Source organism: Bufo gargarizans, chromosome 2, assembly GCF_014858855.1.
Source record: "Bufo gargarizans isolate SCDJY-AF-19 chromosome 2, ASM1485885v1, whole genome shotgun sequence".
NCBI lineage: Eukaryota > Metazoa > Chordata > Amphibia > Anura > Bufonidae > Bufo > Bufo gargarizans.
Window position 1 is genome coordinate 30,229,186 of NC_058081.1, and position 11,003 is coordinate 30,240,188.

The 11,003-nt window shown below is 47.5% G+C and overlaps 1 protein-coding gene across 2 annotated transcripts; it reads right to left on the minus strand.

Annotated features, from left to right (window-relative positions):
- Window positions 1–295: 295 nt before the first annotated feature.
- ZSWIM4 (zinc finger SWIM-type containing 4) lies at window positions 296–10,676 on the minus strand. Of its 2 annotated transcripts, none has more exons than XM_044282787.1 (14): window positions 10,365–10,676; window positions 8,210–8,411; window positions 6,573–6,920; window positions 6,147–6,295; window positions 5,906–6,056; window positions 5,635–5,811; window positions 4,930–5,253; window positions 4,343–4,480; window positions 3,971–4,231; window positions 3,744–3,879; window positions 3,508–3,662; window positions 3,242–3,405; window positions 3,050–3,131; window positions 296–2,970 (listed from the first exon to the last, which is right to left on the minus strand). In XM_044282787.1, the coding sequence occupies exons 1-14, from the start codon at window positions 10,476–10,478 to the stop codon at window positions 2,093–2,095; spliced, it is 3,279 nt and encodes a 1,092-aa protein (XP_044138722.1). In that variant the 5' UTR covers window positions 10,479–10,676; the 3' UTR covers window positions 296–2,092. The 2 variants fall into 2 exon arrangements, with proteins under 2 accessions (XP_044138722.1, XP_044138723.1); XM_044282788.1 differs by lacking the exon at window positions 10,365–10,676 and adding an exon at window positions 8,625–8,764.
- Between the last annotated feature and the right edge of the window lie 327 nt (window positions 10,677–11,003).

An 11,003-nucleotide genomic window follows, 5' to 3' on the forward strand; every position in this document is an offset into this window, starting at 1 on the left:
CCAGGGCAGAGGGGTCTGGGGGTTTACTTCCCCATCCCATATCTGCTAAAAATTCAGGTAGATGAAGGGGGTCCTGCAAGCCATCTCTCCGTCTAGGGTAGGGTGTCGGCAACCTCCGACATTGTAGCTTTTGAGAAACTACAACTCCCAGCATGCAAATGTACTAGTCTGTTCTCAGAATTCTCATAGAAAAGAGCGTAGCATGCTGGGATTTGTAGTTTCTCAAACAGCTAGAGTGCCAGAGGTTGTTGAGAACCCATATACACCTGTGTACAGATACCAGTAAATATATATCTTGGCTTTTTGTTTTAATGTATTTTATGTCCTCAGAATCAAGTGATACAGATGGATCAATAAATAAAGCAGACGATTAAGTCCATATAGATATATTTATCATTTTCTAGCTTCACAGCCCGACTTCATATTTTCAGCAAAATATATTCACCAGTGAGCGAGCGTCATTCATATTTTACAAGATCAGACCTTCATTTGAGAAGCACATATAGTGCAAAGGGGGGAGAGGAATACATGGAGCAAGCCCTGTAATGGAGGACACGGTGGGGCCGCACCACATATCACATGGTAACATCTTCCTGAGTTATTAGATTCAGTGTATAATTTACTACTTCATTATAATTTGCAATAACGGGGGGAGGTGAGGTATTAAGCACTGGGATGTCCCCCAAAGGTTAGACACATGTCTTAAAATGGCCTCAGGGAGGCATTGGTGCACATAGCTTCCATAGCAACCAATCAGAGGTCAGCTTTCATTTTCTAAGCTGTTCTGTAGCAATGAAAGATGCATTCTGATTGGTTGCTATGGACAACGAGGCCTCTGCGCTGTATTCATAATACAGTCATATACACTTTGTGTACAGAGGAAGCTGGCCGCCATAAAAACGCCTTCATGGCTAGTTTTTGGTCACCTTGGCCATCTTATCTATAGGCCCCTGTGAGGAAAAAAAAAATTATCTGGAATGGTGACAGAAAATAAAGTGCGCCAGAGCAGAGGCAACCATTTTGAGAGCAGATTTTATCAAAAACATGCTATCACTTAGGCACAAAATGGCTGCCACCCCTTGCACAGCTGACTCATGTCAAGCACTGGGTATTGTAGATGGTTACCCCATCAGCGCTTCGAATACAGACAGGAGGCAGCCATTTTGTGACACTTAAATCACTGAAAAGCATACACTCCCTCTCTACATGAAATCAACTTTATAAATGGCTGCCATCTCTAGGTTATGTAATGTGTCAGGGTCATTTCAGAGACACTTTACACTACTGCCATTGAGGGGGAAGCCATTTTGCAGCACCACAAACTACACCTACTGTTGCTTATATAAAGAACAGCCCAGAAAATGTCTCCCGTTGCCACAGACAACAGGTTAAACTTCTTTCAAGTTCAACACAACTTAATCTCTGGTACTTTTCAACAGATGGATCCATAGTTTCAATATGGCCGCCGACAGCACAGGCTGGAATAATACTGGTTCGGGCCAAAGAAAAGATGGTTACCTAGTTGAAGGGCGCTTCACATCCAACACTCGCTTAGAGGGTTTGCTCAGTTACAATATAATTTTCATACATTTGTTTTAACCTTTAAAAAAAAAAAATACCAAAAAAATATTAATAAGTTAATAATACACAAGATCCTTCAGAAATAAATATATAAATTCTTCAGATAAATCCCCTCTTTCCTCCAAAATCCTTGCTCGGCAATACCAAAATCAGAGGCTTGCCGTCCAGGAGGCATCTCATAGTTCATGATATCGCGAGCCCCTTCATGTCGTAGGGTTAGAGTGCAGTCCTTGGTGAGGAAGGGGGCTTCACAAATTATATATAAATAAATATATATGTTATTAAAACGCAAAAAATAAAATGCACAAAAAAAAAAAAAAAAATTCCACCGGGGACTCCGTAGCCATTCTTCAGCAAACAAAAAAAATCCTTCACTACTGCGTTCCTCCGCCAGCAGTACGATATATCTGAGGTGGAGGGTCATACGCTCCATGCCCACCACAGGGGCTTGTGGGTCCCTAAATAAGGGAGAGTAAAGTCTTTTAGGGTCATCCCCTAGAGAGTCTCCTTTTCACCCGAACCGTTCTCGCACCAGAAGCATCAATTTCTTTTTCCCTTTGTACGTTTGTTTCAGGTTGTCCAGAAACTGGGCAAACTGGAGATGGCCGTCTGGCGCCAGTAGGAAAGTGTCTCGAGCTTTTGCAAGAAATTCTATGAATTCGCCGTAATGTCGGGGGCTGATGTGAACGAGACGGGAGTGGGTGGTGCTGATGTAGGCACCAACTGCAGCTTCCAGAAGCTGGCAGAGGGGAGGCTTGTCAGTCCGTGGCACTGTTCCTCTGCCTCTCGGGTTATTAGCAGCAGAAAGGGTCTGTGCCAGGCCAGGAGGCGCAAGGCTACAGCGGCGTATAATATCGGACAGGACAGGGGCACACTGCACACTTTGGATAACCAAGGGTACCACAGTGCTTAGCTCAACCTTGCCCAAGGAGTGTGCCAGGGAGCAAGCCCACAGGACATCGCTGACAGCAGGGTGAGAGTCTTGGGTAAAACCTATGGTCAGGTTAGATAGGGCCAAGGTGGCCAAGGTAAAGGCCCTCATCGGCAGGCCGCGGTGTTCCATGTAGCGGGCGACCGTGAAGAGGTGGGAATGTGCGCCAGGGCCGGAGTTGGCACTGTCTAGAACGATCTGGTAAGCAGCTTCGAAAGAGGTGTGGTCCTTCTCACATAGCGTCAGGGCAGGAAGGGCACAGCTTTGTGGATCCTTCATCGCACATTGCAAGGCCAGGGCCCGGGCACAGGAGCAAAGCTCTTCTCGTTGTCTGGGGTCCTGGCTAAAGCGCAGGAGAGTGGCAGGAGATGTGCAAGACACGGCGACGATGCTGGTCGCTTCAATGGGGGTAAAGAGTGTGTACCAGTTCTGCATGACACTGATGAGGGCTTGTGCGCCTGGAAGAGAGAATAATGGGTCAAATCTTGCCACAGAAAGAAACGGAAGTGAACAGCCAACCACAGCAATGACTCTTACCAATCTCTGTAGCACATGATACCAGCCAGCGGACCATCTCCCTCCGTCTCCATGTCAGGGTGGTAAGGGTCATTCTCATCACCTCGAGAAAGGAAGGGGGGGGGTGTAGAGATAAGCCAACCTGTAGCTTCTAAAAATACGACTAAAATACTGACCCATTTATAACCAGTAAACTAAGCAACACAAAAGTACCTGCAGTCCTAGCTCCAGAGAAATGTTTAGCAGCGTGGTGTCAGGCAGGTTGTTTGGGGGAGTCGCAGTCTTGCAGGCATCCTGAGCCAGCTTGAATAGCAAGGCTGGGGAGTGGATATGTTGTTGGATGGAAGCAAGGACCGTGTGCAACCACTTGGGGTCTCCTGTGATTGGAGGAGAGGGAGAATAAAAAAAAAAAAATTTAAATCAATCGCGCTACTAGGGGCACCAAAGACCAATGAAAGGAAGACATGCAGGCTCCATACCTTTAGCTGTTGTCAACATGGCGGAAGCCAGTTCACACTGTCGTGTTTCTAGGTGTCCCAAAATAAACCAGCGAGGGAAACGACTGGTCAGCATAGAGTCCAGAGGCATGATGTCGGATCCATGTGGAGGGACAACAGACTCAAGAACTGGGAGCCTGGAAATGAAGAAGACCAGATTTAGATGCTAGAAGCACTCAATGCTAAAACAAGTAATGTTTTACAGAATGTGCACATACCTCATGGCTCGAAGGGCAACACGGTATGCCAGGTCAGAATCATGTGGGAGCAAAGCAGTAAAGAGGAAGCGTGCAAATGTGTGCATAGGAACACTCTCCCGGTAGATCACCTCTCCAAAGCCACTGAATGGACCACCTAGGGGAAATAATGAATGAGTATTTAGACATACAGACTACTGCAGTCAACATTTTCAAGTGCTTCGCCTCCACCATAACATTGTACTAACCTTCTAAGAGTAGCATGGCCTGCTTCCTCAGAACCTGCACCAATCTATCTCCCATGTCCAAGGTTCCCAGAAGACCAATAATCTGCTCTTCACTTCTGACTAGCTTGTCTTGGGCATAAAGGCCTTCAGGCATAGCTCGTTGCTGTCCTAAGCCCATAAGGGCAACTTCCAGTGCCAGACACAGAAGAGATTCTCCTGAGGGGGAACCTCCAGATACAGGGACATGTTGGTACATTACCTTCCTCTGTTCTCCACCAAGCTCTGAAAAAGAGAGAACCCAGGTTAGAAGGTCCCAAGACAAATAATAAATGTCCACTTCATAAGAGACTCTAGACAGTCTAATTCACTGCTTATGAAGTACATTAGATATACCTTGGTAAGGAGCTGGTCCTTCATCCTCTGGTAGACTAGCCTCCAAGAATGTCCTACAGAGACATCCGATGGGATCAAGTGGATGTCCAATCCAACCCTCTAGATTAGTGAGAGTTGTACTGCCTTTCATCTGAAGTTCTGTTAGGAGAGGAATGGAAATTTTTAGCTGACATGAAACAGACATATTTCTGGTTAGTAAATGACCCCCTATTAGGTGAACTTCTGGCGCAGATTGCGGAACAAAGGTTATTTCCACCGCAACTTTTCCCCCGCTTACGCCAGGTCTAAAAAAAAAGGGGGACATGTCGTGGGTGGGGAAGGGCAGGGGCTGGCAGGCTTGTCTCATTCATCTTTTTCTACGCCTGTTTTAGGCATAGAAAATTGTCTAAATGTAAGACAGCAAGGACGCTGGCACTGGATACGCCAAAGTTATGTAGAGGCGCCGGCATCTTCATAACCTAAGCGGATCCACCGCCAGCTATAGGGGTTATTAAGACCGGTGTCTAAAATGCTGGTCTTAATAAATGACCCCATAAGGGCTGCCCCACCCTACGATGTCTGGTACCTACTTTCTACTATCACCTCACCTTTTCTCTGCTGCTTCAGTCCTTCCAACTGGTGCTGGCGTTGTAGCCTCATGGTGTTAACCACAGAGACAGCAAGCCTCAAAGCTTGGAGCGGGTATCCGTGAGACCTTAGGGCATCAACACGGGCACATGCTACTGGAAAATGGTCTCCGAGCCAAAGTGGACGGCCTTGAGGGTCATAGGACAGCTTTTCAGTGTTGCACTTCACACTTGTTCCTGAAGCACAGGTATCTCCGTTTAAGACCCTTTGTAAATGGGGGTCACTCCAGCGCAGTTCTCCTGCTTTAAGGGCTCTTGCGAAAACAGTTTGACGGGGAGCAATGACTGGAAGTAAAGACAAAAACCGAGAATTAAACTACCATGTTTGTAGGACATGAAAACAAGGCAAATATCCAAAGGGAGGAGAAAACATACTCCACCTGGGGAAGATAAGATAGGACTCTAGAACCTTTATCTCTGAAAAGTGCCAATTCAGGAGCCATTGAGGGTCTACAACATGGTGATGGAGAAACTGATCACACAAGTCATGTGTGTCTGTTAGGTCCATATAATGACTGTCCACTCCATGCAAAATGGTAGGTGTCAACTAACACAACCTGAGAAAGTCACATGTCATATTTGTGTCCAGACACGAGGCAACAGCTGGTCTGGTTTGGCGTACATGGTGTGCAGAAATACAACCTGTGCCACCCTGCATATTCATACCTTGGCCTGCACTGGAGCTCTGGGGCTGGGTCTGTGCCCCTGGACCTTCCAAGGAATAGTTTCCTTCCTCCAGAGGACATATGTCCATGGCGTTCCACCTCCGCAGCAGTTCGAGCCAAGATTCCCTCTCTTCTGAACGGCAGTGGGGACTGAGCACAACGCACACCCAAAGGGCACCTGTCAGGAGGGGGGAAAGGGAAATACTATGAAGGTTACATTTTGAATCTGTTTAGATGATCTCCTAGACTCCAATCTGAAGAACATGTCTTACCCAGCTCATCCCAAAGCTGCCGACATTTATCCGTCATTCCGGCTCCCTGTTGACGCCACAAAGCCAGCCGTGGGTCTTCCAAAAACTGTTCCGTCATCAGGATTAGCATCCGGGCACCATTGGAATCTCGCATCCTCAGCATCTCCCGGACCTAGAGAGACAGGACCCATATGGTTAAGAAAATGTAGCTGGAAAATCATGCACAACGGGAGACATCATACAGCTGGAAAGGGTTAATCACCTTGCTGAACATGGACTGCAGTTGCTTGCTTGCTCCATAGTATCCACCGTTTGACAAGAGCTGCTTCACTTGCTCTTGTATCTGCTCCTCGTCCAAATGCCAACAGTTGTCGTCCTCACGCCCGGCACCTGCTGTAGGGTCTGGGGCTCCTGAAAGCAAAAAGCAGTAATTCTGAGCAATGATAATGGACCAAACTAATACAGTAGCTGCTGGAGTCAGGAAATGCTGGGAGTTGTAGTTTCATTGTCTATTACAATAAAGTAAATTAGATGCTTCACCAGGTAGGTGGAAATGCACTTGGAAGAAGACTGGCCCCGAATTAGGTCACTACCAACCAAAGGAACAACGTGGCAAAACGTATTAGAGCTGGGCCTGAAGGGTGCAGAATTACACTAAATTCGGGGTCCAGGTGACATCCGGACTTACCATGCACCCTGTTAATCTCCGACCCCAGCTGCAGGATCTCATCGGCCAGTCGCTGGGCTGTAGGCAGCACCTCTGTGTGGTGCTCACTGATCAGATACTGTACAAACTTCTGCAGCTGATCCCTGTTCATTTGGGAAAGCGTCTCCGATATGGGAAGTCGCAGCTCCACCGTCCGCGCCCGCCTGATGCGATGCAGGGACAGCGCCACCACGTGGGCGCAGTAGAAAATGTCTCTGTTTTCACAGCCGCAGCTGACAGACGTGATCTTGCAACGGTCGAAACTGATGGACACTTGGTAGGTTCTTTCCGGTTCTCCTGGTTCTGTGACGGATCCACTGAGGTGAAAGCCTGCAGGACAAGGGACGGACGTGGAGTTAAAGGAGTGGCACAGACGAGATTATAATAGCTGTAATGTTGTAATATCACTGGTCCCAGGTGATGTCACCCAACTTGGCCCAAAGCCGATATGTACCGACTACCAGGAGAGATTCCATAGGGGGCTGCCACCCAGCATGCCCAGGCTCCTGACCACAATGCTGCAAGGCAATGATGTATAATTCATACTCATCTACTGTTAGGACCTGAGGGTCCCTCTTGAGTACCATTAATCCTATGGTTACCCATCACTGATCTTTGCCGGCCCCTATATAGTAGCGAGGAGGTAGGACTATGCTTCCCATCTGTTCAAACCCCCCCTTAACCCAATTCTACAAAGGGGAGGGTCCAGACGACAAGCCCTTCTACAGATGTAACTCTGCCATGCATGGGTTACTCTCAATGGGGGTGGACCTCGGCTCACAGATGAATTACTATAATAGGACGGCGTGTAGATCCCCAGTAATATAAGGATATAAAGGTCTCTGTACTATAAAATCCAGAATGTTGCACTGGATGCCATCGAGGGCAACAATGAATAAGCCCTATTCACAGGCCCCAGGTCTCGGCGGCCAGGACATGTGTGGGATCTGTGACGCATGACTAGGGCCCAGTATCAGCCGGGCATTGTCCTCGTCACACGCCCCAGGCCTCTCTCCGTCAATGAGACCTTTATCTGCTGTGTACAAAATACAATCACCCAGAGAGAAGAGAAGAAAGAGGGGGGAGGGGGGTCCTGGGGGCTTGAAGACAAAAAAAGGGGATTAGCCATTCGGGTTTGATATCCTAATAAAGAGAGGCAAATAAATACCCGGGAGGGGGGGGGGGGGGGGCATAAGTACAAGCAGAGATTTTCCATAGACCGACTCGGCCTGGCACAAGCACGGGCGTGCTAGGAAGTGCCCGCTCTCATCTGCCCGGGCGGCAAGTCTGGACAAGCTACGGCCACTGACTCAGGCAGGGGACAAAAGCAAAAAACAAGAGACGTGAGGAGTGGAGTGTCGTCGAATGTCACCTAGATTACATGTCGCTGCCTGCAGCGGCCTCAGGGGTGGACGGGGTGCCCTCCACCTGCACGCATCACTACGGTGCAGGCTCCAGGCTGTACGCTGCGCACACACAGAGCCTGGCACCCGCATCAAAGGAATCCTGTTTGTAGTCACAATAGTTCGGTTAAACCTGATTTGCAAGCACAGGCTCTGCCCCCCCTGAGGGCGCCGCACAGTAACGACACCCTGTGTCACTTCATAATGCCCACTTACCCACTTGGAGCACTCTCTGCACTGCCCCGGACTGCAGCAGCTGAAGCCCCCTGTTGAAGGGCACCCTGGAATCTCGCTCACCCTCCGGAGGGTGATAGCCCAGCGAGGAGTACATACAGATCTCCTTCTCGCTGCGCGGGAAAGACCAGAAGACTATGCGCTTCTGGACCGGTTCTGGGACCCTGGAAAATCGCTCCTCCACCTGCCAGGAAATAAAATAGACATTTATACAAGATTCCTTCAAGACAGCGGCACGTGAGCGGTTATCAGAAGTCCCAGGCCAATATACAATGCAAAAAAGTAATAAACCCCAGGGTCACAGTAATATGGACTCTAGAGGGCGCTGCACTTCTCTGGGCAACATGCTGATATAGGGGGCTGGTGATAGTAAAAAACAAATCAGTGGCCGATATACCAGGCGTGGACTGGCTTTATGACGGGCGAGGAGTGGGCATTTATTAGTGAGCAGCGGCCCCTGGCCTTATTGATCTCCTCAGCGGGGCCCCGGCTCCTGGATACAGCATAAGCCATACAGGTTTATGAGCTGCCGCGTCCACCAGTGACAGGCGACACTCCCCGCTATGATGGCATCTGGTGTGTTATTTAGGGAAAGGGTGGATGGAGTATGAGGAAGTGATGAGGTCACGCTGATACTATGATACACAGGGACAATCACACACCGCCGATGCAATACTGTAATATACTAGTATTAATACACCCATATAGCTCTAGACAAGGCATAATATATACTGTGTACACAGACTATACTGTGCTGTATGTACAGGCTATGATTATGTGTATATATTATATTCAGGGTAATTCCAGTACGTGTACAGCATATCTTGTGTGAATACAGCACATACATGTAATGCATGCTAGTATTAATACACCCATATCATAACACAAGGCATCCATGTAATGTATACTGTGTACATGATCTATATATACACAGTCTATACGGTCTACTGTATGTACAGGGTATAACTGTATATTATATACAGTGTAATTCTAATACATCACGTGTGTACATACAGAATATACACACATCTCAATAATAGTGTAATTCTAGTATGTGTACAGTGTATTGTGTATACAGTCTCTGCATAGCATATACATGTATATATACACACTATTCCTATGTACAGTATTTACTGATGACATGTACATAAGGCGCCTGTACACAGCTGACATGTTGCATATGATATATATATACGGCCTGCATTGTGTATATTATATAGTGTAGATCTAGTATGTGTACAGTGTATTAGGTGTGCTAATACAGTATATACCACCTCATATACATGGATGTATAGCGCACTATATAGGAGGGTGTATACAGTATATACCATATACATGGATGTATAGCGCTCTATATAGGAGGGTGTATACAGTATATACCATATACATGGATGTATAGCACTATATAGGAGGGTGTATACAGTATATACATGGATGTATATCACAATGTATAGGAGGGTGTATACAGTATATACCATATACATGGATGTATAGCACTCTATATAGGAGGGTGTATACAGTATATACCATATACATGGCTGTACAGCGCTCCATATAGGAGGGTATATACCATATACATGGCTGTATAGCGCTCTATATAGGAGGGTGTATACAGTATATACCATATACATGGCTGTATAGTGCTCCATATAGGAGGGTATATACCATATACATGGCTGTATAGCGCTCTATATAGGAGGGTGTATACAGTATATACCATATACATGGCTGTATAGTGCTCCATATAGGAGGGTATATACCATATACATGGCTGTATAGCGCTCTATATAGGAGGGTGTATACAGTATATACCATATACATGGCTGTATAGTGCTCCATATAGGAGGGTATATACCATATTCATGGCTGTATAGCGCTCTATATAGGAGGGTATATACAGTATATACATGGATGTATATCACAATGTATAGGAGGGTGTATACAGTATATACCATATACATGGCTGTATAGCGCTCCATATAGGAGGACATATCCACACTGTGTATCCCGTCTGTCTATAGCAGACATGTAGTATATTGTGTACACAGCCTGTATTGTGTACATTAGATGCACTGTATAGACAGGTATTATTAACCCCTGACGCCCCATCATGCAGCCACTCACAGCTGCCCATTACCTGCTCGAAGGCCCACGTCTCTGCCACTTTCTTGGCACTGAGATCCAGCAGAGAGTCCGGCTGGTACCGGGGTGTGAGGCCGGGACACCTCCTCTTAGAGGCAGGGGGCTCCATAGTCCACTCTGTACGTCCCCCAGGGCTCGCCGCCTCCTGCTATCTCCTCCACAGCGCTATCCTCGATGTCCTGTATATTCCAGGCCTATCCTCTTTACGGGCCCCAGAGTTTCCCACGGGGCGCGGCCGGCTACAGCTCCCTCGGCCCGGCCTCTCTCTACGACTGCCCCCGATCCACGGCCGCTTTAAATCTCCTTAACAATGGGCATCTGGATCTTTATCCTCAGCTCTGTGGACACGCCCCGTTCTGGAGCTCCCGGGCAGCTATTGGACAGCGGCTGCAGTTCGTTACCATACGTCTCCGCCCCTTCCAAACTATGTGTATGAGACGAGGAAGTTCTCAGCCTGTCAATCACGGGAGCAGCGGCCAATGGAAAAGCGAGCGGAGGCTCTTTAACTGAACGGATGTTCCATATAAGGGCAAAGTGGGCGGGGAAAGGCCCTGGGAATCATTCATTCATGTGTTTGCCTGAGGTCAAACAGTCACATGTGTCTGTGTTCTGAACCCACAGAATCCGGAATACA

Excerpts from the sequence above, each read along its gene's own strand:
- ZSWIM4 (XM_044282787.1), bottom strand. The coding sequence starts at position 10,478 with ATGGAGCCCCCTGCCTCTAAGAGGAGGTGTCCCGGCCTCACACCCCGG. Across the intron at positions 5,812-5,905 it reads GCAGCTTTGGGATGAGCTGG|GTGCCCTTTGGGTGTGCGTT; the intron begins GTAAGACATGTT and ends CCCTCCTGACAG. Across the intron at positions 3,880-3,970 it reads GGCCATGCTACTCTTAGAAG|GTGGTCCATTCAGTGGCTTT; the intron begins GTTAGTACAATG and ends TATTTCCCCTAG.